This window comes from Chenopodium quinoa, unplaced genomic scaffold (assembly GCF_001683475.1).
Source record: "Chenopodium quinoa cultivar QQ74 unplaced genomic scaffold, ASM168347v1, whole genome shotgun sequence".
NCBI classification, from domain to species: domain Eukaryota; kingdom Viridiplantae; phylum Streptophyta; class Magnoliopsida; order Caryophyllales; family Amaranthaceae; genus Chenopodium; species Chenopodium quinoa.
Genome location: NW_018745170.1, coordinates 1,600,788 through 1,623,685, shown reverse-complemented (window position 1 = coordinate 1,623,685; position 22,898 = coordinate 1,600,788). Strand labels below are relative to the sequence as shown.

Below are 22,898 nucleotides of genomic sequence, written 5' to 3'. Positions count from 1 at the left end.
TCTCACATGCTAATTTATTTCTATTGTATAGCTCATAAAATATGGTCAAAGTTATTTTATTTTGACCACATGAATAATAAGTGAGTCGAACTTTCAGAAACGGAGATAGTATAATAAAACCTAAAGTGTCAATCTTGATTAGAGCTAAAAAAACCTTCAAAAAAAAATAAACAATGTAGAATGATACGAGTACAGTAGTAGTACATTATTCTAATATATTATCTTATACGTAGTATATGTACATGTTTGTTTATATAAAAATTACCTACTATACAATATATGAAAGATATGTTAAAATATTTTCATTAAATGCATATGGAATATATATTGTATGTGGTTGCCAAATTGAAAGTTAAATATTATAAGATTTATATAAATTAATATTTATTAAGATTTGTAAAAAAAAAAAAAAAAAAAAAAAAAAGTGAAAGTGGTGGGAGAACTTTTAATCAGAACATGACAAGTGTCGTATCAGATTCGCTTTTAGTATTATGTTATTGATTTCATAATTGGACAAGCAATGCAACCAAATTATACGTGCAACAAAAGTATAAACAAAAAAAAGGCTGCAATCAATAATAGTGAATTATAAATATAAGTATATAACAATCTAGCTAATTATTGAGTAAAACAAACAAATTAAAATTAAATATATAGAAAAACAAAGGAAACTAATTGATTACTACCTCCGTTTCTTTAAGCACCAAAAAGTCAGGTAACATAAAAGAACTTTAAGAAATAGAGGAGGTACATACGTACGTAAATTAGACTTAAATTAAAACTCCATGTGATGAACGAGGCTAACAGCATTAGTAGCAAGTTCGTTAAGTGGTTGCAAAATCTCTTCAACTCTTTTAACCACAACCATCCCACCCTTGGATTTTTGAAGATGATTCGCGCAATCATGAATAGCATTAAGCACAGATTTTACGTTGGTCTCCATGTTTAGCCTCTTCGACTCTTTAACATCCTTAGAGCCACCACCCAAGTGATTAGTTTCCTCCAATGCACTGTACAACCCAATGACTGAATCAGCAATATCAGTATGACAGTTTTCGAGGGACTCGACTTCGTGAGTCCATCTTCGGGGTAGTAGATCAGCGTAGTGTTGAATATTGTTTGATGCGGATTGAACCTCAGTTACGGTGGCCATGATGGCGAGACGTGTGGCCTTTTTGGTGTTGCCGTTGAAGCGGTCAGTGTTGGGAAGGAGAGTGTTTAAGCAACGGGTTGTGTAAGTTGTTTCGTTGCAGGTTTTTCGGATGAAGGATGTAGCAGGAGAGTCTGTTGCTGCGCACAAGGTTGAAGAAATTGAGAGAATGAAAGATGTTGCTAAGAGAACAAGAAGAAAACGAGCCATTGTTTTTCTTTTGGTTTTGGTTTTGGTTTTGGTTTTGTTTGGTTGATGGAATAAATATAGGTTGTACGAACCCATATGTAGTGTTTGATGGGTGTTTGACTTCAGGTCGAATTCGTATTGGGATAGAAAATGGTTCTGTTTTTTTTTTTTTTTTTTTCGATATGATAAAATATAATGAATATTAGTAGATTCTGTTTACGATGGGATTACCTGATGCAGATAATATTTTGAGTTGATTAAAAGATAGTTGTGATGGGAGTGAATGTTTCCTAGTAGAAGAAGGAATTGAAACATGCTAAAATTTATACTTACAGAACAGAGTTTTGTTTACTTTTGATTTAAGGGAAGATGTTAAGTGGGCTTAAACCTCTCAATTCTATGGGCAATTCCCAATTGTTAAATTTCAGTTATTATTAGCTGATTATGGTAGATTAGAACTTCAAGCTTGTATTTTTTATAGAAGTTAGTTGGTTGACGGTTGTCTGCTAATATGTTCATGAATATTAGGTCTACATATTCTAATTTCCTCATTGCAAGCTTACCAAAAAAAAAAAAAAAAAAAAAAAAAAAAAAAAAAAAAAAAAAAAAACCCTTTTTACCAAATAAAATTTGTATTGGACTTGAATAAACACTCACGACAAGAAATATGTTTCTTTAGGTTTCATGAAGATATTAACACTTTGCATTTCATAATATTGTTCACTTTATTCTAGTTTTGCCAAATGATATTTTATAGATCGACTCTCATTTAACCCACCACAACTTATCCACTTCCAATATTTAAATTGGCCACTTATACATTTGTTACATCATCCTTACACTTGCATTGTAATAACTGGGTGAATAGTGTTTACTTGTAACTCATTTCCCCAATTGTAACCCTACCCTTGCACTCTTTCTTGTTGGCTTAATTGTTGTGCAAATAGTAAATGTTACCTTACATCCTAACATTCATGATGCCTCATCTCATTGTCTCGTACTCTCGTGCCTAAATTAGGTATATGAAACAAAATGAAGTGTTGAAGTAACATAGATTCCAATGAAGTGGTTTAATCAGACAAGGTTTTCTAAGCGAAGAACAATAAGGTTTTTGTTAGAACCTAAATTTAGAATCCTACAACTTATTAAGTATCTCTTTTATGCAATTACCCATATGAGAGATGAATAACCAAATAATCAAGAAAGGAGATAATACGTAAGAAGTTGTTGCTAATATTATTTCAAAGATGGACGACGGCGGACTTTTAAATAGCCAAACATCCCTGCACCTGGTGATGAACCTTCAAATAAAAATGGCATATATCCAGTTGCTTTTTTGTATCTCTGCTGAATCTGCAACACAAACAAGTTGACGTTCAATTAGAACAGCTACAGAAAGTCAAAATATAGGGAAGAACTTGTTTTCTAAGTTGCCTGGTTTGTACAGGGGTATAAGGCTTATCCCTACTCTGAATCTGTCACAAGCTAATTCTTACTATATGGTGTAGGAAAAAGAGATTTAAGTTCAAAGCAAAGAAATTCAGTACATAAAAAATGGATAACAAAAAAGAGGTATGGGATATGGCTTGGGGGCGGGGAGATGGAGCGATTACATCCTAGTCATTTTCAGTTACCTCGAGTATTTCTTGGCTACTCCTCATGGAGTTCCTTCCGATTACACATACGGTTCCTCCAGAGCCACCACCGGTTATTTTTGCCCCATAGAGTGCTGGATCCTCTAATCCAGATGATCTGCTATGCTGCATTTGCTGCACCAATTCTACAATCCTATCCGTACCATCCGAGCCCAAACCACAGGCATTGTAGCTGTAGTGACACTGCAAATGAGTTTGTGGTCAGATATAGGCAGAACTCATGTATAATCAAGTAAAGATTTGTTTTTCACATTGTTATTTTTGAGTGTTTCCTAAACAGAGTTCTAACAAATTTGTTTCCCAACTCTAGTAGAAAACTAGAACTAATCTGGATGTCAATCATTATGAATGCGGATAGTATACTCAATATGAGAGAGCCTCGTAAATTAGTGAGAGTACTCATAATTGTCAGGGCAACTTTGAGAGTTCTGGAAACAAGTGCTATTTGTACCTTTTGTTGCTTATGATGATAGTATAAGTCGGTATATTACTCCTAGTATGCATTTTACGTTGCCAAACCTGTGTTTCCCCAACTTCCTAACAATTACTTGCTACAAAAAAAGGTTATAATAACTACTAGTGACTATTACCTGATAAATCAGCTCCCCCAAAGCAGTTAACTGGTCGTCAGAGGGTGCGGATGTCAAGAGTGCCTTGAATGCCTAATGTTAAGGAGTGGAAGAAGAGTTTAACTTCAGCATGAAACAAGAAGATGAAAAAACAGTACAAGGAAAATATGACATACATGATACAGCTTATTTAAGCAATCCAACAAAAACTTTAATAGCATATTAAAATAATTAAGGGATTTGAGGCAACATTGCCTCTTGGGGACTGAGCAATGGCGGATTCAATATGGGTTAGAAAAATCTTTAGTCTTAAAAAACATAAATAACAACAAATTGCGCAGTTAGTTTATTCTTAATAATGGCAATGGTTCAGTGGTTTCAGACTCACGTGCAAGACTTGCACATTACAGTTGGGCGCGGGATCAAACCCTCGCTGTTACTTTTTAGCTCCGTTTAATTTTATATTACTCCATAGTACAAAAATTCTACTACCTCCGTTAATTTTTATTTTAACTTGATTGACTATTTTTGACAAACTTTTTTAATTTTTTTTTTCCAGGGAAAAACCAATTTATTTAGATGTTTTGTACCTCATTTTGTAAAATCCCGAATTTGTCACTACCCAATTCCATTCTTAGTTTTTTTTTTTTTTTTCAAATGAACCTATTCATTATAATCTTTTACTTAACAATTGTATTTACATTTATTTTTTTGTGAAGCAATTGCATTTAATCAAATATTGTAGATTCAAATTTGCATGAATGACACCACCAAATTATGGTTGTAATTGGAATTAAGACAAATGTATTTGATATCAATTAACAATAGTATCTTATGTTCAAAAACTCTGAACCCATAAGCATAAAATCCCAGGTTTGACACTGGATTGGAGCTGAATAAACCAAGATCTTGACAACAATTCTAGAGCTATATCTCTATGTACAAACTTAACAGTGACACACATAAAAACATTTTGGAAATAATATAATCAAAACATATTTTTTCTACACTACTAACGTCTTTAATCTTACGAACTACGATGTACTTTCTAATTAGATCTTTTGAATACATAGCAGTAATATCCTACTCAATTTATCCACCTACACATCAAGGCTTTTAGCTAATTCAATTATCCTTATTACAAGAAATTATTACTTTATTCCTAAATAAATAAAACCAGATTAGACAAAACAAGCCAGATCTTATATTGTTTAAATATTGCCAAACATTTTAATTTTTGTATTGATAGAAATTATGAAAATTAGACTCTTGAATAATACACATTAAGGCGAATGTAACAAGAATTCACTTGATAAATATACATTAGTGTACAAATAATGTAAAAATTAGTCAAACCGGGAGAATGGATCAAACTAGACCACACTAGCCTCTAAAAAAACTCATACAAAAAACACCTTACTTTACTCGAAGAGAACATAGCCTATGCGCAATTATTTGCAGTTGCAAAGAACAAACATAAGGAGGAAAATCATTGATCACTTCATCCAAGGACTGTTCAAAGGAAAGAAAAGGCCTCACCGAGCAAAAGGCAATATAAATGTTAAATACAAACCTTCACTCGGAAATTTTCATATATAGGGTGCCTTGCAGCAGCTCTAACAGCGTAGGAGCTCTTTGAATCAATTACAGTAACAGGATCATTGTGGTTTCCATGTCTTTCAAGAAAGGTTTCCCCATCTATACTCTCAGGGAGGACATTAGCATAAGCAGCTTCATATCTGTAAAAAATAAAGATGATCAATTAAGCTGGATTTTCAATCAACACAGTGGTATATTTTTGGTCTTATGGGATGCAATAAGAGACATGCTAGAGGTGAACAGTACAGAAAAAATACAATAACTCTCTCCAACTCGTGCATATTGTTATTTGAAAAGACATCAAATGACTCTGAGCATAGAACACACTAGAATTGGCAACTAGAAGTAGAATGAGTGAACAAATACGATGAAAAGAAGCTAATGCTAGTGTTTATGACCTAAATGTTTAATCAACTCTTAATAGCTTCTTTTAATAAGTCGAGAAAGTGTAGCACTACAAAAGCATATATCACCCAAGATGTTCCAAGAGCTGAGGGAGGCGCATAAATGAATGCATACACGTGCGTATGTGCATATTTTGAAATTTGTAGGTCAAGTGAAAGCAAGCATGCATATGGAGAAAATGTTGGTGCATATCAAAGAACCTACAATTGCCATAATATATTCTATTTCTAACAAACATGTGGCAGGAACACAAGAAGACCTACCTATGAGGCGTTAGATTGCATAGATACTCCAAATTAGCTTCAGTTCCAATTAATTCAGAGCCATTAGTATCATCACTGGAGTTTGCCACATCATTGATTGATTGTGAATGAGATAATGTATCAGATGCTGAAGACTTTATCATCTCCCGCCCCATGAATGCACCTACTCTCACTGATCCATAATCTGCACCTCCAACGCTGTAAGGCAGACAGGTGTTTAAATAATGATCTTTATTATGCTTCAGAGTAATATGGAAATACGAACTATATACTGGAGTGTTCATTCTTACGAAGGTACAAATAGTATTTTTCGCAAGGTGAAAAATGCATTTCACACAAACTCTCAGCCTTTTGGACTCTTTCAATTTTAGTTCTAAAATGAATGCTTTACAAATTACATTTATTCTTGATAGTCGATACCAAAGAAAAAGATATAGGACGTAGATCTTTCATCATAGAAATAAGACCAAAAGAATGCAAAAAGATAATTAGTCGATAACTTTTCTCAAGCCTCTTCAGCAAATATGATGTTATAATAAGAGGAAATGGTAATCCATCCACCTGAATGCACTTCTGCACATGCTTCACAATCATAACAAAGCAATACAAAACATGTTTCCTAATTGCTTTTTATTTGATAAGGTAAGACATCGGATAGAAATGTTCATGTGATACTTGAGATTTGAAGGACCCATTGGCACACACAATAAAAACAGCAGGTACATTCCAATGCAGAATTGACCTTTATAGTGCTTGCCAAATATTAAGAATATCCAAAATTTTATCACTCAGAAAAGTATACTTTACACCTTCCTATATCTGAATCTCAATTAGTTCATAAATCAGAAGCAAAAAAATTTGAGATATGAAGGACCAAAAGAAACAAAATGAACCCAAACAGTGTGTATTTAATTTAGCTAGGAATCAGGACATCCTACTAAAACATTAGTCAGTTGTATCCATTTCATTCCTCTTTCAAGGTTAGCTTCACCATCTCATAAACATTCAAAGTGGCATCTTTGTTTAGCTCTAGTATTCCAATTCAACTAAAAAAGCACAAGAGTGTATCCAAGGCTAATATAAGGAGTCCTTACCTGTGTCGTATTCCTGAATCAATACCCCAGAAACGTATATGGTTTGGGATTTCCACCAATCCTAAGACCTCAGCAGGCTGCACAGTTGAAAGTAGCAGAGTCATACCAACATGTCAGAAGAATGTAAATTGAACTATTTAAGCCGCAACTTGAGCATAAGTTACCTGGCAAACCATTGCTAGAAGTTTATTTGCTTCACCACATGCCGAAGCCATCTGATCCATCACACCACATGGGGCTCCAACAACACGATTCTCAACCTAAACTAGATCAGAAGCGGCTATCAGAATAAGGTAGCATTAGGAATCCAAGATATATTTACTACAGGAGAGCTCAAGGCATTCAAAGCTTAAATGTAGCAGAACCTTTTGGCAGAGCAATGCAAGGTCTCTTGGAGATATATCTAACCCTGCAATTTTCACAAGTGAAACAGAAGTAATCTTCAGTAGTATTTCTAAAATACAAAAACCAAAGAAAACAGATGGTAACAGATACTCTGTATTTGGCAATATTGCACAAATACAACAAAACCAAAGCCTTGATCCCAAAAGGATGGTTGACTTTTGGAGTTCAGCTGTGTATGATAAAGATTATTTATGATTATGGGCAAGAAATATTGTCAGTTAAAAATACTATAATGCTAAGAAAAGGTGAAACGGTGAAACCTACCACATCCATATACAGGTTATAATCCTAGTACAGATTGAGAGAGCATCAGTGGAGCATACCATTATTCCATAATCCATATCAAACACATTAATAAGTGCTTTGTCTATCTCATAGCAATGTTTAGAGTTTCAGCAAGTACAAGAAATGGTAATATCAGCATAAAACGTACTTTCAAATACTAATTTACAGCTGAAGCTTGTGGAAAGCTAAAAAGTTACAGACTTGCAAATGAAACAAAGCAAACATATTGGGACAACCCAAAAAGGAATTTTTTTCAAGCACCAAGGGGTAATATGAAAAACACAAACACGCCACAAAAGCGCCACATAGTTCCATATAGTAAGGAACAATTCAAACCAACATGAGTTCAGCGTAAATTGGAATCTATTTTAAATACCAATGTTTAACTATAAGTACAAATACTAGTAAGCAAGTAATTCATTACCATGAGCAGCTGCAACAGCTGACATGCTAGCAACCTCCACAGAAGCAGATGATGAAACACCTTTACCTTCGGGAACAGCAGAAGAAACCTGTAAGTTTACTCCAAATATAAGTCCAATTAGATTTTTCGCACATGAAATAAATTCAAACCAAGCAAGAGTAATAAAAGCAACGACGCCCTAAATTCATGATACAAATATATGGGAGAGCCAATCCCGAAAGCTAGCTCAAATATAAGGACAGGAGAGTTCATAAACCTATATAGGCTCCACACAAATCCCCACATATGACAGCTTAATATGGATTGTTAAATACCACACAACAACCCAATTGCCTTAACACAATAACATGACAGGCTTTGTGTTGGGATTTTCCTAGCCCATGTTCCCATGACAATGTGGGGGTGATGGATGACTAAATTACCATTGGTTCGGGTTTATGTGATTACACAACCTAAAGCTAATTTTAAGGGGAAGGAGAGCCCATTAACCAGTAAAAGCCCCACATTATCCCCCCATAAACGATGTGAAACTCAAGTACAATACCTTGTAATAAATCATAGTAATTCATGTGACTCCTCCCGAAGCAAGGTCTCCTAGGGTCAGAAGGACTCAAGTCCTATACTCGGTCATTCATACTTGTCAAAATAAAAGGAGGAAAGGGTAAAAACAATACTGGTTTGGTCAAAATTATAAATTATAGAACTCGGAAAGTTGTTAAATTAATTTATAGAAGATTTTGTACACCAATTAGGATCTTAATTATAAGACACAATTTTTATTCATTGATCCGTGACTATTGAAAGCTTCATGCTTGTGGCCTTGTGGGCTTGAAGATTCTGCATCCCTATCTTCATGGACATAACTTCTATTGGTCCCAACACGTGTTGGCCAGCTATGTCAATTTGTAAATTGTAATGAATTCGGAAAAGAGACAGTGTGATTGTTCATGGTCAAAAAAAGGCCCTAGTTGAAATAAAAAATTCCCTACGACCAAAAAAAAAAGAGGTTTTACCCAATTGATTTTGGTCAAAAGAACGTCATTCTACAACATCGATGCAACGTTTTATTATCAATTATAATATCTATATAAGATTATAGGGAATGGTACACTGAAGCTATTAGTATAATGGTCAAAACAAGCCCCACTTGAAAAGAAATCTCAGGACCAGTAGCCATCAAGCAACCAATTTCTTGTTGCTGTTTAGAAAGTGAGTTACATAGCCAATATAGGCATTTCTAACTTACCAATCTGCTCTCAATGGAAATTCAAATAATTTTCACATACTAAGTGATGGTGAACTGGTATTTCAGATCATAACCTACATACTCATGGTGGTCTTTTTATATTGTATATCCTCCAAAGTCTAAACAGTATTCTCAACTATTTATGATCATAATACACACAGCCAATTCCAGCAAATCAAGTATACAGCAATAAAGTTCAATATGATCACTAAAAGAAGAAAGCTGTACCAGCATACTGATACTATTCTCAAATCGTACGCCCAACTCAGTCATCAAAACCAGAATTGTTCCTGCCACATAGGCTGCCCACCTACATTAAATCATAAATTTTAGCTATTGAATTTAATGAGGGGGGACAAAAATTTGGCAAGTGGACAATTTTAACTGACTTCTGTGAAGGGTCTCGAGAGAAGTACTGCTGTGCCTTCTCATATGAGATTGGCTTGTCTCCTTCCATAAAGTCTGACAAATCCATGTCAAAAGTTGGACCACGATTGCTCAGCTCTGCTCCAAAAGATACCTGTGGTGAAAAAAAAAATAGAGGACATTTAGAATGTCGTCCATCTTTAGGATAACTGTAAAAATTCAGCCTACTGAATTTTTCTAATATACTATCAGAATAAATGAAATCAAATAACCAATCAAGAGTAATAGAACCAGAAATAATGAAATCAAGTTACCAATCAAGAGCTACAGAGATTATTAGCATTTACTTTGAAAAACTTTACCATGTGACATGGTATTAAATCTCAGCTGCACACAGCATCATGGCCGCATGAAAAAAGATTTTGATCTTACTGTGACCGAGATAACAGTCAAAATCATCCGTATTGCCAGTGAAAGTTGCAACCATTTGTGACCACATCCGAGATTTAAAACCATGCCACATGAGTGCATGACTATCTAGGAAACCACACCAAAGAAAGATGCTTGCTACTTACAATCTGAAGGACAGGTGTTGGTCCCTGTCCTTTATCTTGCTGCCGAGCCTGCGCATGCTTCCATAGCTTGTGTTTATTAGGGTGGTTTTTTTGCAATGCAACATGGCATGCTTCTTTTATAGGCATCTGCAAGTAAATATAGAAAAAGAGAGACAAAAAATCAACCAGGCTTCATAAAATAAGACACCATCCCAGCATCTAATTCCCAAAACATATCCAGCGTACTTCCAAGAAAATGATTTCACAACCATATCCAAAATACTAACAAGAGAACAATAACATTTTCAACATAGAGAACTTTAGTAGTAAATACATAATTAATAATTCTGTACATAATATAGCGGTATAGCCCCCCATAGAGCGGCCAAGAAAAATTAGAATGATGTGACATTCAGCATTTCTGCAACTTCGGAACATAAATTAGAATTAAATAACTCCATTAGTAGACACCCAATCACAAAAGATCCTAAACTTTCTCAGGTTCAAGGATCTCTTCCAAAATCCCACATTTGTTTTCAGATGCACACAGAGGATTGAGTGTTCCATGTGTTTAGTATCAAAGGTTTTTTTTTTCCCCCAATTGCTTAGGGCAAAAAAACAAATTCTGCAATATCGATGCAACACTTACTATCTTAAAATAATATGAATACAAGAATATAGGTGATGGTATGCTGTGAGAGACATTTTACCTAAATTTTTTCTAACTGGATTTTTGCTTACAGGAATTGTTAAAGTAGCTTAATGAGCTGGTTGGGTTAAAAGTGAGTAGATCTGTGCTAATCAGTTAAATGTAAAATATATGATAACACAGAATCCTTTTCGTGGCATATTAAAAGGACAAATGTTCAAACAGATAGAGCAAGTGGGAAGAGAATTTGGCATCCTGGTGCTAATCAAAAGCTAAAAAGAACAAATGACAGATTTCAAAACACATTGTCTTAATAAACTTACAATAAGATAGAAACTGCTATCAAAGACTGAAATGAATGACCTGCAAAACAAGGCTTCCTGAATAGTCAGCAATACCTCCCATTACATCCAGCCTTCCAGGTGCTCTAGCCACGAATATTTCTTCCTGTAAGCCAGACAAACAAATTCCCACAAAATAAAAAACTGTTAACTTTTCCTGAATAAGGGAGGAAGAACTTATATCAACAGTTATCTATAAAGCAAAATTCAAATTTTCAGCTTATCTACCAAATAGCAAAATCTTAAATAATTGTAAATTGCCTAGAACACGGCAATACTAAAACTTAATAGGGCAACTGATTGTTTAATTTGCATACTAGAATGAGAATCAATAATTTGCATTCAAAATGAGCAATTATTAGATACCATTCATGCCCAAAAACAATTAGGATTCGCATAAAAATACTTGGCATTCCATAGCTAAACAATGCAACAATATGATTGCAGAAGTGGCTCTTAAGCTAAAAGAAACCAACCTCCCAATTAAAGAATGCTGTTGCAGCTTTGTACTCCCGGGTATGATGCTTCACATCCTTCTCAAAATCTTTAGCAAGATCTGCTAAACTATTCAAGAAACTCTTCGTATCATGAAGATCACGAAGATCACCGTGCAGAATTTCAAAGCTTTCTGTGTATCTAAAAAACAAAACACAGAAAACATAAGTGTAACACATCGATGAAGTCTATATGAATAAACATGTAGTCGTAAATAAAAAATAAAAAATAAAAAAATAGTAGAAGCTCACAAGCTATCAGAATTCTCCAACGCTCCATCAGCACCAAGCTTTGGAGAACCAGAACGACGACCCATTTCATTTTGAGCATTGGCATACCATTCAGGAACACAGAGATCAGGATCTCTACCTGGCATTCTTTGAAGCTGGTAACCAAGAACAATTGCATCGCGTAATCTTCTAGCACCACTCAGCTATATTCACATCCAAAAGTGACACAAAAATCAGAATAAAAGTAGATGACACAGAGTTTTCTGGAAAACTGATTAGCAACTGGAGAGCAGGACAAGCCCTATTGTAGACCCTGCCACCTTTGTGTGTATTGTCTGGTGACAGAGTCTCACAATTTAGTGGCTTCAAGGTACTTCCACTCACTTTATCTGAGACATAGTATTTTCCAACAGCAGCATCTTGCAAAATGCGAGCAGCTACCTGCAATCCAGTAGTTGTGATGTCATGCCTTAAATCAATTTCATAGTGACACAAAAGACACAAGTATCTGTAATTAAGATCATCACAAATAAAGGACCCTTTATTAAACATAAAACAGTTTCCTATTACCATTCTTCAGTAAATTTTCCATCTATTTAGGAAACCTTGAGAAATGGCACTTAAAATAAAATGGATGATGGGATGACCAATACAGATACTCTCTCTGTGCAGATTTAGTTGGACCAGCGCAAGATTTTATGCAGAACAATTGGATTCTTATTTTATAGTGAGCTAGTTGGTATATAATTAGTATGAAGTAGGCCATTGCTTTTTGAGGAATGCGAAAGAGAGTTTTAACGTTCTTTAAGTGGATCCTTTCGAATTATACAAGTGTTGCAAGTAATGTAAGAAGACTTTACAAGGAAAGCAGTGCAACTAAATCCAAGACAGAGGGAGTACTTGAATTTCCTTGGTAATACCTGTTCCAAAATGTCAGTAGAACCGTGCTAATAGTTACGAAATTGCATTCAAGGAACTACATCAATATTGACTAAATGAATTCATAAGGTTTGAAATATATATAAACAAAGCAAGGCAGGAAGATTTTTCATAAGGATGCAATAACCCAGCAAAGCAGGTTTTTAAGGTTGATTCTTGGTTATAACGATGTTGAAGAGGCTGTGCAGAAGTGTTCTCGTTAGTAGATTGGAAGAAGAATTTAGTGTTGGTGTCTTAGAGACTCCGCTGTCTTGAGATGATAAACATGGTAGATGTTGGTGGGTTTTCATCAATGAAAGTTTTACTATTAACGATCAAAATAAAATGTAAAGTTGAGAGTGAGGGGTAGTTCAGTTGGTAAGAGCTTCCCTCCCGGTTTCAGGTGATCCTGTGATCGATTCTCATCCCCGCCTTAGTGGCTCATATGAACCAAAAAAAAAAAAAAAAAAATGTAAATGTAAAGTTTAGTAGAAAAAATCTTCATATTTTCCTCACTGATTTTCTTAAATCCTTGCCCTGTGCAGATGAATTGTATTCTCTATTCTAATAATTTTTTCTCGCATGTGTTAGGAGCTTCCCCATTTTCTGTTTGGTGTAATTCCAATTATTCCGCTGCAGAGGAGGTGTTAGCAATGAAATAAGTTCTGACACCAAGGCTTAAATATTATGGATATCCCATATTCGACAAGATTAGGTGCTTATTTAGTCAATAAGAAAGGCAATGAGATAAGTTTAGGGCCTGCATGCTTCTTGTAGTATAGTTAGCTATCCATAGGGTGTTATTCCCATGGCTTGTTATATTGAAGGCCCATATAGCCCAGTTATCTTTCACTAATAGTCTTTAGTACCTCAAATTAGGAAACAAGCAGATATGGCAGGAAAAACAGCTAACCACTCAAGGTACCTACTTGAACAGAGATATGTAGATCACAAAGGTTTCACAACCACAGGCGGATCTAGTAAGGGTCTAAGGTGGCACATTCCCCAATATTTAAAAATAAAAAATAAAAATAAAAGACCCTAATAAAAAAGATAAAATGTGACTATTGAATTGACAATTAGCTGTGTCCCCACCAACTTATTAATCCTAAATCATTCACAACCACTGCATACACACACATGCACGCAAATGAAAAAATATATTATGGTTATGGTTATACCTCTCCACCATTTACACCACCAGCATAACATGGCTTCAAGCTCATAGCACGATCAATGTAGGGCTTCCAGTGTCCAGTCAGTAAATCTCTCCGTATCATCTCAACTCCACATTGATAGAACTGCATCCCACAATTGGTACAATATAACAGTGTAGAGGAGAATAATTGAAAGGAACTGTACCCTAAGAATGAGTAGGAATTATAAAAACAAGCACCTCTAACAGATGTCTCAAGAAGGGTTCCTCGTTAAAATAATCTCTGCGTACAAAGACAAAGGGTAATTTGTATGCCAAGGCTTCACTTGCTGTCCCATATCCAATTTTTCCTGAAATACAAAAGGATGAAAATTATACTTGAATTCCAAAATAAAATACGAAGTATAAGTTTTTCATATGCTATCAAATTTTGTGCCCACCAAGCATGCAGTCAGAAGCTGCTATTAAATCAGGTGTGTATGCATCTCTTGCTAGCTTTATGAAGCCTGGTGGAAGTTCATCCTTATCAGAGGCTCCACAGACCTATAGTGGGAGTACAAATGACACTGATACAATAGGTAAATAGATAAAATAGAGATAGAAAGACAAAGATCAAAACAAATAACTAAAGAAGTTCCAAATAAGAAAATTTCAGTTTGACTTGAGAAAGAAAAATGCAACATAACATATTTCATACCAGGCATTTCCATCCAGGAGGTAAATGATCTTCCGTCAGTTTCAAGCCTGATGGCTGCCATAAGCAAATAAATGACGATGATAAAGGTAATGGAGCAAAAATAAATTAATAAATATAATACTCAAATAAAAAACTGAAGAGGTAGATATAACAGTGAAAGTTTAGTATTCACTAGAGATGAAGCATGAAAATAAGTTATGCCACAAGAACCCTTTCCAAAATTATCTTATCTGAAATATACATAAAGATAGCAATCTTTTCTTTCATAAAATATACTCTCCGTTCTCTTTTAATCGCAATTTTTTCACTATTCACACACATTCCTTTGACCGTCTTTTGTGATATAGTCATGTAGGATCTTAATAAATTGGTCATGAAATATTGTTTCAAAACATTAGCTTTTGATTACTTTTACTAAAATATAATAACAGATATTATGGTATAAGAAATGAATTAGTGAGAGTGAAATGTCCAATGTTGCAACTAAAAGAGAACAAAGGAAGTATATAGCTGTCTTTTTTAATCCATTTAAACATATTTGAAAAGATTAAGTCAATCAGAAGCTACTACTAAAAATATATTTATGGATAAATCTAGCAGAGAAAACAGAATGTCATATAACTCTTCTATTCACATGGACAGAACATAGAGGAATTTTATAGAATTTGGAAGGGTAAATTAGTATCTCATTAGACAAAAATTAGATGAAATAGAATTAAGAGAATAAAAAGAAGAATGTCTATAGGTGACTCTGTGTTTCAATTATTGCAAATTCCAACTCGTGAAGGCCCTTCTCACCCTTTAACCTATGTAAATCATTTTATCCTATAGGCAAACTCCAACCAGTCACTTAGTTGAGAAGTAGACAAATGCAATAAAAATGTGTAGTGTGTTTTCAGAACAACTTTAGCCAAGAAGGTCAGACAAAGTGGTTGTCAGGAGGATGCTTCTTAAGATAAGATGTCTATGTTTTATTTTGAACAAGACAGAGAGCCCTAAAAAGGGAATTGAACTGCACAGCTCTGACCTTGTGTACACCAAAGACTAACAAGACAGGAAAGCACTGTGAGCATGGGCACATCCCAAAACAAAAAGTAAAAAAACTACAATCAGTTGCCATAAAGATCGTCTCGTCCTCTTGCAACTAATTGACCCACTATCCACATAACAGCAAAAAAGGTAGACTGCCTCAAACTTAGCAACCTTAATGCCTTATAAATTATTATAAAAGACAAGATCTATATGCTTCAGCAAGTACTGGACTACGAAATCTATAAATTTTCCTCTTAAAATTGATAGGGGCCTTAATTAGAATAGTCATTGCTAGACTTCGTATGTCCACGTAAATTTTGTCACACATTATTTCTTGAAAAAGAAAATTTATTGAACTGATATAATCATGGGGATAGAGAAAACAAATAGCCCCAAACAGCCATATGAAGCTAACCATCATAGGAATGTGGCTGAAAGAAGGTCACATAATGTTATTTTGCTCTCTGATAAACTCCTGATAAAGACCAAAAAAGTAATCACATAATTATAGTCTCTGGTAGCTGCGATGGAATTGCAAGCTTACTTAAACTTGTTTTCTTTTGTTATCAGATGATATCATGTCTTCATTATCATTGTATATTCACTTCTAATAAACTAATCTAAAAGATATAGGTAACTCATTAAAAGTCACATGAGCCTCAATAATTTTCTAACTCACCTGCCCACCAAAATTTAGGATCAGCAACTTCACATCATCCTCAATTCCAAGCTCTTTTCTCACCTACACAAAAGAGAATGCAGCTGCATTAATACAAGTAAATAGCATTTGAAATTAGAGAGATATGATGGAATCACAAACAGACCTCCTTGCGAGATCTGTGTAACCTCCTAACAACCAGAGGTACATCGATAACATCACGAAAAGCAGGCACTGCCAAAACAGAAATAATGTTACCATTTCAATATTTAAGAGAAAAATTTGAATCATATATATGATTGTACATGAGTCGTGATATACTTGGACAATATCCTGGAAGACGAATCAGGAACTCTGAATGAGAATAGTCCTCTGCGATCTGCATGATTTTAGGATCTTAAGTTAGGCCGACTCAGTGAGAAAGCCAGGTTATTAGCAACATTCATCAAGATAATAAGGATACAAAGTATAGGGTTGAATGGCTTCATTTAAAGAAGCACGCCTTGCATGCAAGGCGAATCCAGGCAACAGAATAAATGCGTAAGAGGACCTGGGTTACAGTGACCAACAAGAAACACAAGTCTCCAGCTTCTCTAGGGAGCCATTGTACCTTGCCAGTCAGGGTTTCAGTAGATAAAAAAAAATTGACAAGCTAGCTAGATTCTAGGAACTTTTCAGCTAGCTTATAAGCGTTTAAAGCTGCATACCAAACATAGCCAATAGTTTCTCCATGTATTGTAACAATAAGGTAATGAGATGTAGTCGTGTACTACTCAGCCATATTTAAATATTACAACCTAGGCATCAGCTTCAACTCAAGCAACAAGTCATTGAGAATACAGAGCACAAGCATCATTTTGGCATAATTTTATCACATAGGAACTTATCTAATCAATTTTGGTTTCAAGCATGAAGAATAAATGTAGAATAATCGACAAAGGGGTTGAATTAATTTCTATTCTTCCCACTGACGGACTTCATACAGGGACATAATATACTGTAGAAGATCATGTGAAATAGCCAAATACACAACTGTTTAATAGGAAGTGAATTAAAATAATATAATTTCTTGTCTTCCTATCATTTCCATAAAATTAAAAGTGTATGGAGCATTTATTATATTTTCCAACTGGATTTTGATCTCGTGTTATTCCTTATACTTGTGACAATGTTCACACAGAGGAATTTTGTTAGATGAAGAGCCGTTTATTCCAAGAAAGATTGAATGTCGTGAAAAGAATAATAATAACATCTAATTAGAACAGGAGGTCCTCTCAAAAAACTAATGGAACATTTAAGTATGTCAATGATGGCAAAGAATAATTAGAGCAAAACCAAGCTATAAGATAATAGCAATTGTGCAAAGGGTGATAATCAAGAATTTCAATATACCTGCCAAACTATGGAACGGTGATGATGTCCAGCAGCCAAAACATAATCTGCATATATAAAATCCCAACTGCAAAAAGAAACATGTTAGAAAAAAAAAAAAAATAGATAAAATAATAATTATTCAGCAAAATTTGGCATCAAATTATGTGCATAAGAAATACTTTTTGAACAAAAAAGATCTCCAAAACATTTCAAATACCATGCCTAAGGAAGTTTACAGTTGTATAAGGCAACTGACAACTACAGCATTTAAACACAGAATCAAATAATGCTGAATACAACATCTTAATTTATAAATAATAAAAATAAAAATAAAAATAAAAATAAAAAAATAAAAAATAAAACATTAATCAAGCACATAGTAAGAGAGAAACATGACATCTACAAAAAGTAGAATTGCTAATTAGAAGATATCCAAGCACCAGTTTACTCACTCAAACAAATTAAATCGCAAGTAATTTTGATCATCTCAGCTAATACAGGTCCATGAATGTAAGCAATGATATATTAACACTGAAAAGAAACCCAACCAACATTATAGTAGAGCACTATAAGGACCTCTGTACCTAAAATTGGTGACACAGACGCAACGAATTCCAGCATCTGCAGCAGCACGACATGCGACTGGAACAACATCTGAAACCTGATCAACGACAAAGTAGTTATATGCCATTATATATTACAATTGTGACAGAAAATTATGCAAAGGAAAACCTTTCCCTTCGTTAATATAGCAATTAGAAAAGAGCAGGTAACAAAGGTCTTTGGAGACCCAATAGATCATAGAGGAGCAAAGAATTTTTACCACTAAATCTGCCTTGATTGAATTCAGCCACTCAACTTCAGTCTTTAATATGGAATTCCGGGGAACAACAGCTGTCTCATGATACTAAAAAGTAAACCAAGCAGAAACATGATTAGTATTCCACTGTTCATGTCCATTAGCAAAGAAAAATCAAATGCACTAGTAAAAGAAAGTATTAATAATATCCTATGAACAGTATAACTTCAACAGCCCATGTAGACATTAATAGATGGAGGTAATTACTACGAGTTTAAAGGTGATTGTGCAAGGAAAGTCTTACGACAATGTTCGTGATGATGTTTCTCCGTAACTATACAAATGTTTTTCTACGACAAAAATTCAACTACCATTCAATTTCAATTCTAGATGTGGTATTGACTGGTAATGGAAATTAAGAGCAAGAACATGCACTTGGGGCCAGGGGGATTCCTTAGGATAGATTTGCAGCAACATAGACATAGGCATGAGCCTTTTTTTGCAAAGATACATAAGATTCTATAATAACTTATGTTATTTATTAAACCATATCACCTACCAAATGGATAGCAGAAAAAACTCCATACAAACTTATTATTCTCCCCCCTGAAGAGTACACAATACAGTTTCCTAGCTGGCACTATATTGTATTGGGAGTTTATTCATTCTGCTTTTCTGTTAGTCAAACAATTACTGCCAAGTCTCAGATGTTCTCTAAGCAATCACATAATTCACAAGTTTGCATGCTACCTTTTCCAGAGAGGCTAGACGATCAACTGTCAAGGCATCTGCCTGAACAGCTCCGCAGTCCAAGAGCACCTGTAAATCAAAATAGATCTCTATAAATAAAAAATGAAAATCTAGAGTGTAAAAGTTAAACAGCTAAAATTAACATAGGTATATCTCTTAAGAGTATTAAGATTGTCCTCTTGTCTAGTGTATACTGATGTTATCTATAGAAAACAAGCTAGATCCAGCAGCAAACAGGAGAGTAGGTGTTTCTGGAATGCTCCAAAAATGTACCATGCTCCCCTGCTCCTTGTATTCTGCAGAACTTTGAACACACCCTTGTAGGAAAACGCATCAGCTTGGTCTCAGTCAAGCCTGATAATGCTCCCTCCATTCCTGAATACTCGCAACAGTTTGACTTTGATACTATTCATATATTAACTTGACTAAATTTTTACTTATATATAAAAATCAATTGTTATCGATCCTTAGTGTGTAATATGTTGTTGAATTAGCCTCGGTATATATTTTCAAACAATATATTACTATAATTTTTATTTACATATAATTGTATGTATTAAAAGCCAAACTTGTGCATTAACCCGTGTGGCCATGTGCTAGTCAAACTATTGCGAGTATTTAAGAACAGATGGAGTATATCAATGCTTTGACTCACTTCTACACTTAAACTCTGTTTAGATATTAGGAAATGAAAGGGTGGAGGACAATTTCTCTTGTTTGGGTAAAGGATTGGGAGAAAGAAGGGGAAGGACAGGAAGGAATCCATCTTTCCTCTCTTTAATAAGCATAATCCCTCCAAAATTGGAAAAAGAATTGGAGGGAAAATAGAGCTCACCTTTCCCCTTCCTTTACCTTCTTCCCCTTGCTCCTCTTTCCCTCCCCCTTCCTTTCTTTCCTTCTTGCTATCCAAACAAAGTGTAAACTCTAGTAATATGGCTACCTACACATGCTATGTGCTAGCTTACGCAAATTTCCTTTTTTCATTAAGCTAACAACCAAGACAAACATAGTTAATAAATAAATTGTCCTTTTGACAAGCATAAAATATGTATACGAATTTCAATACTCCCTCCCTTCTAAAGTAATTGTTAAATTACCATACAGTTAATTTAAATCTTGTTTTGCAAAGAGGTGATTGATGAGATTATACCCTTTAGGATAACTAGATGGATTGACCACGAAATCATCTATTTTTAGTGTTTGGAAAATGGATGATTTTAAAAAACTAATTGGAGTTCTATAAGTTGATATAAAAAGGCTACTCAACCCAGCTTTTTGTTAGAGTTGTTTGAAGCTTTGAGCAATTCTTGCAATAAATTATATTGGTATTTCCAAACAAGGGAGGATGGATCCCTTCTTTTCTCTTCTCAATCCAATTTTCTTATTGTCCTAGCCTGCTATGAAATATTGAATATCTTAATTGAATCTACCTAGAAATGATAATGATTTGTTCCTTTTAGTTATAGAATAAGTTCAAGCAACCAAGAGTTGCACAAACTGTTATGACAGGTTGAAAACTTGTAGCAACTTCTGTGCCTACACGAATACTTGAAATGATTTCTAGTAAACTATACAGCCACTACTTTAACCAAGAAAAGGAAAATCAACGTAGGATATATATACTTTACGAATGTGAAGACGAGGTGACTGGATTTCTGTAGTGTAAACGAAGTCAGGTGCTGCCGAAACTAAGTGCACGTCATGCCCGGCAAGAATCAAATGTCTAGCAACCTGCAGAAAAAAATTTAAACATAGAATAAAGAAAAGATTCAGAAAGTATAATATACAAGTAACAATTTTTACTAACAGATAATTAGAGAAATTGGCTAAAGTCGTATCTTAGCATGCGTATTTGGTCAAACTGCAACATTAACAAAGCAAAAGTGTACAATACTCCTACTACAATACAATTCAATACAACCCATCAATACATCACTTTATCCCATCAAAAACATCACTTTATCCCAACAAAAAACAAACCACTTTATCCCAACAAATTCAATTTTATAATTATAACCCATATTTTTAAAATTCTACTTAACTTATTAGATTATGTAAAAATGACAAAAATACGGAGTATATTCTCTATCACACCCTTAGTCCCTTACAGTCGTAGCAGGAGGAGGCCTCACGCAACATGATCATGATCATATTGATCAATAATGAACAAAACCAAATCAAACCCAGAACAATGTAGCACAAAATCAACCAAAAAAAAATGAAAGAGAAAAATAAAATCACCTCAACAACACGAGTGGCATGCCCAAATCCATGACCAGTAACATAATAAGCAAACACAAGATGCTTTGGCGGAGCTGATACATCTTCTCCTTCATTCTCAATCCTCATTTTCTCTCTCCTATTCAATCAATTCTTCAATTTCATACAAATTTTTGCAGATTTGAAAAAAATATTTGAATTCGGAAAATCAATCAATTAATGAAACAACATATATCCTACGAAAAATTAGGGATTTTTTAAATAAATAATTGAAATCAATCGAAAATCGTTTTCTGAAACAGAATTGGGCGAAATTTGTTGGAATTAAAAATGGAGGTAACACGTGATTTGTTGGATTTAAAGGTAAAATTTTTGGAATTTAGTTGGAGTAAGATTAACACTGTTTTTTTTTTTTTTTGTTACACTTTATCTTATCACTCCAATATTTTGGGTATATCTCAAGAAAAACCGTAAATTAAGGACTAATAATTTTTATGAGTCAATTACACGTCATTTTAAATATGGATAAATAACGGATTACTTGGGAAGTTGGATAAAAAAATAAAATTTGTTTCTTCAAAAAAAAAAAAAAAAAAATTACGGAGTTAAAAATATTGTTGCATGTTAATTATCATGAATGTGACCTGAGATATGATTTGTATATGAAGTAATGTATATCTAGTTATCCATATTAATTGCTTTAATGATGTAACAATAATGCTCTATCTTAATTTGATATAGATGACAAGGATAGTCAGCTAGTCATACTTCTACTCTTATTAATTATTGCATTTTCTTTGTGTACATTTGCTTAGTGGATAAAGTACGCAATATACAAGTCCCTTATTCAATTGTCCATTTTTTCATTTTAGGTTGATTATAAATATTACTCGATCTTGCAAATGTTTAAGTCGTGTTTCTTTCACTTTAAAAACTAAATAAGTTGTAGGCTAATAAGTTTAGATAAGATTAGATAATTCAATTAGGTTCAATAAAATTCAATAAGTTCTAAGCTCCCGTAAAAAAAAATGTTTTTAGTTGATTTATTAAGTTCAAATCAGATTTTTAAAACTTCAATATGTTTTAATAAGTCTTATATAAATATATCTAATACTTTTTTTAATAATAAAGTATTAAATACTATATATTTAATTAATTGTACCAGTTAATTTAATGGTACGGCATTAATTTTTTAGGCAAAATAACATTCAGTGACTCAAACTTAAATGTTAAAGTGTACTACATTTACAGACACAACATTGCCTATATAATTAAATTGACACCAAATGTTCACTAAAGACCATAATTGACATTTTGGTGACTAGAGTACATTCTAGTCGCTAAAATGTTTTATACGGAGTATAATTTAAGAGAC

The 22,898-nt window shown here is 33.9% G+C and overlaps 2 protein-coding genes across 2 annotated transcripts; both read right to left on the bottom strand.

The window, feature by feature from the left end:
* Positions 1 to 775: 775 nt before the first annotated feature.
* Positions 776 to 1,360, bottom strand: LOC110710220 (pectinesterase inhibitor 11-like). Its single transcript, XM_021888492.1, has one exon. The coding sequence runs from the start codon at positions 1,358 to 1,360 to the stop codon at positions 776 to 778; it is 585 nt and encodes a 194-aa protein (XP_021744184.1).
* A 1,002-nt stretch (positions 1,361 to 2,362) lies between these two features.
* LOC110710456 (L-arabinokinase-like) lies at positions 2,363 to 22,037 on the bottom strand. Its single transcript, XM_021888748.1, has 29 exons — positions 21,545 to 22,037; positions 20,927 to 21,034; positions 19,304 to 19,372; positions 18,578 to 18,661; positions 18,339 to 18,415; positions 17,773 to 17,839; positions 16,702 to 16,759; positions 16,547 to 16,614; positions 16,402 to 16,464; positions 14,691 to 14,744; positions 14,434 to 14,536; positions 14,234 to 14,343; positions 14,019 to 14,138; positions 12,304 to 12,360; positions 11,941 to 12,122; positions 11,671 to 11,830; positions 11,217 to 11,300; positions 10,226 to 10,351; positions 9,674 to 9,804; positions 9,513 to 9,594; positions 8,039 to 8,126; positions 7,290 to 7,333; positions 7,089 to 7,184; positions 6,925 to 7,001; positions 5,831 to 6,028; positions 5,137 to 5,302; positions 3,585 to 3,656; positions 2,974 to 3,177; positions 2,363 to 2,692 (listed from the first exon to the last, which is right to left on the bottom strand). The coding sequence occupies exons 1-29, from the start codon at positions 21,650 to 21,652 to the stop codon at positions 2,576 to 2,578; spliced, it is 2,973 nt and encodes a 990-aa protein (XP_021744440.1). The 5' UTR covers positions 21,653 to 22,037; the 3' UTR covers positions 2,363 to 2,575.
* Positions 22,038 to 22,898: the final 861 nt, after the last annotated feature.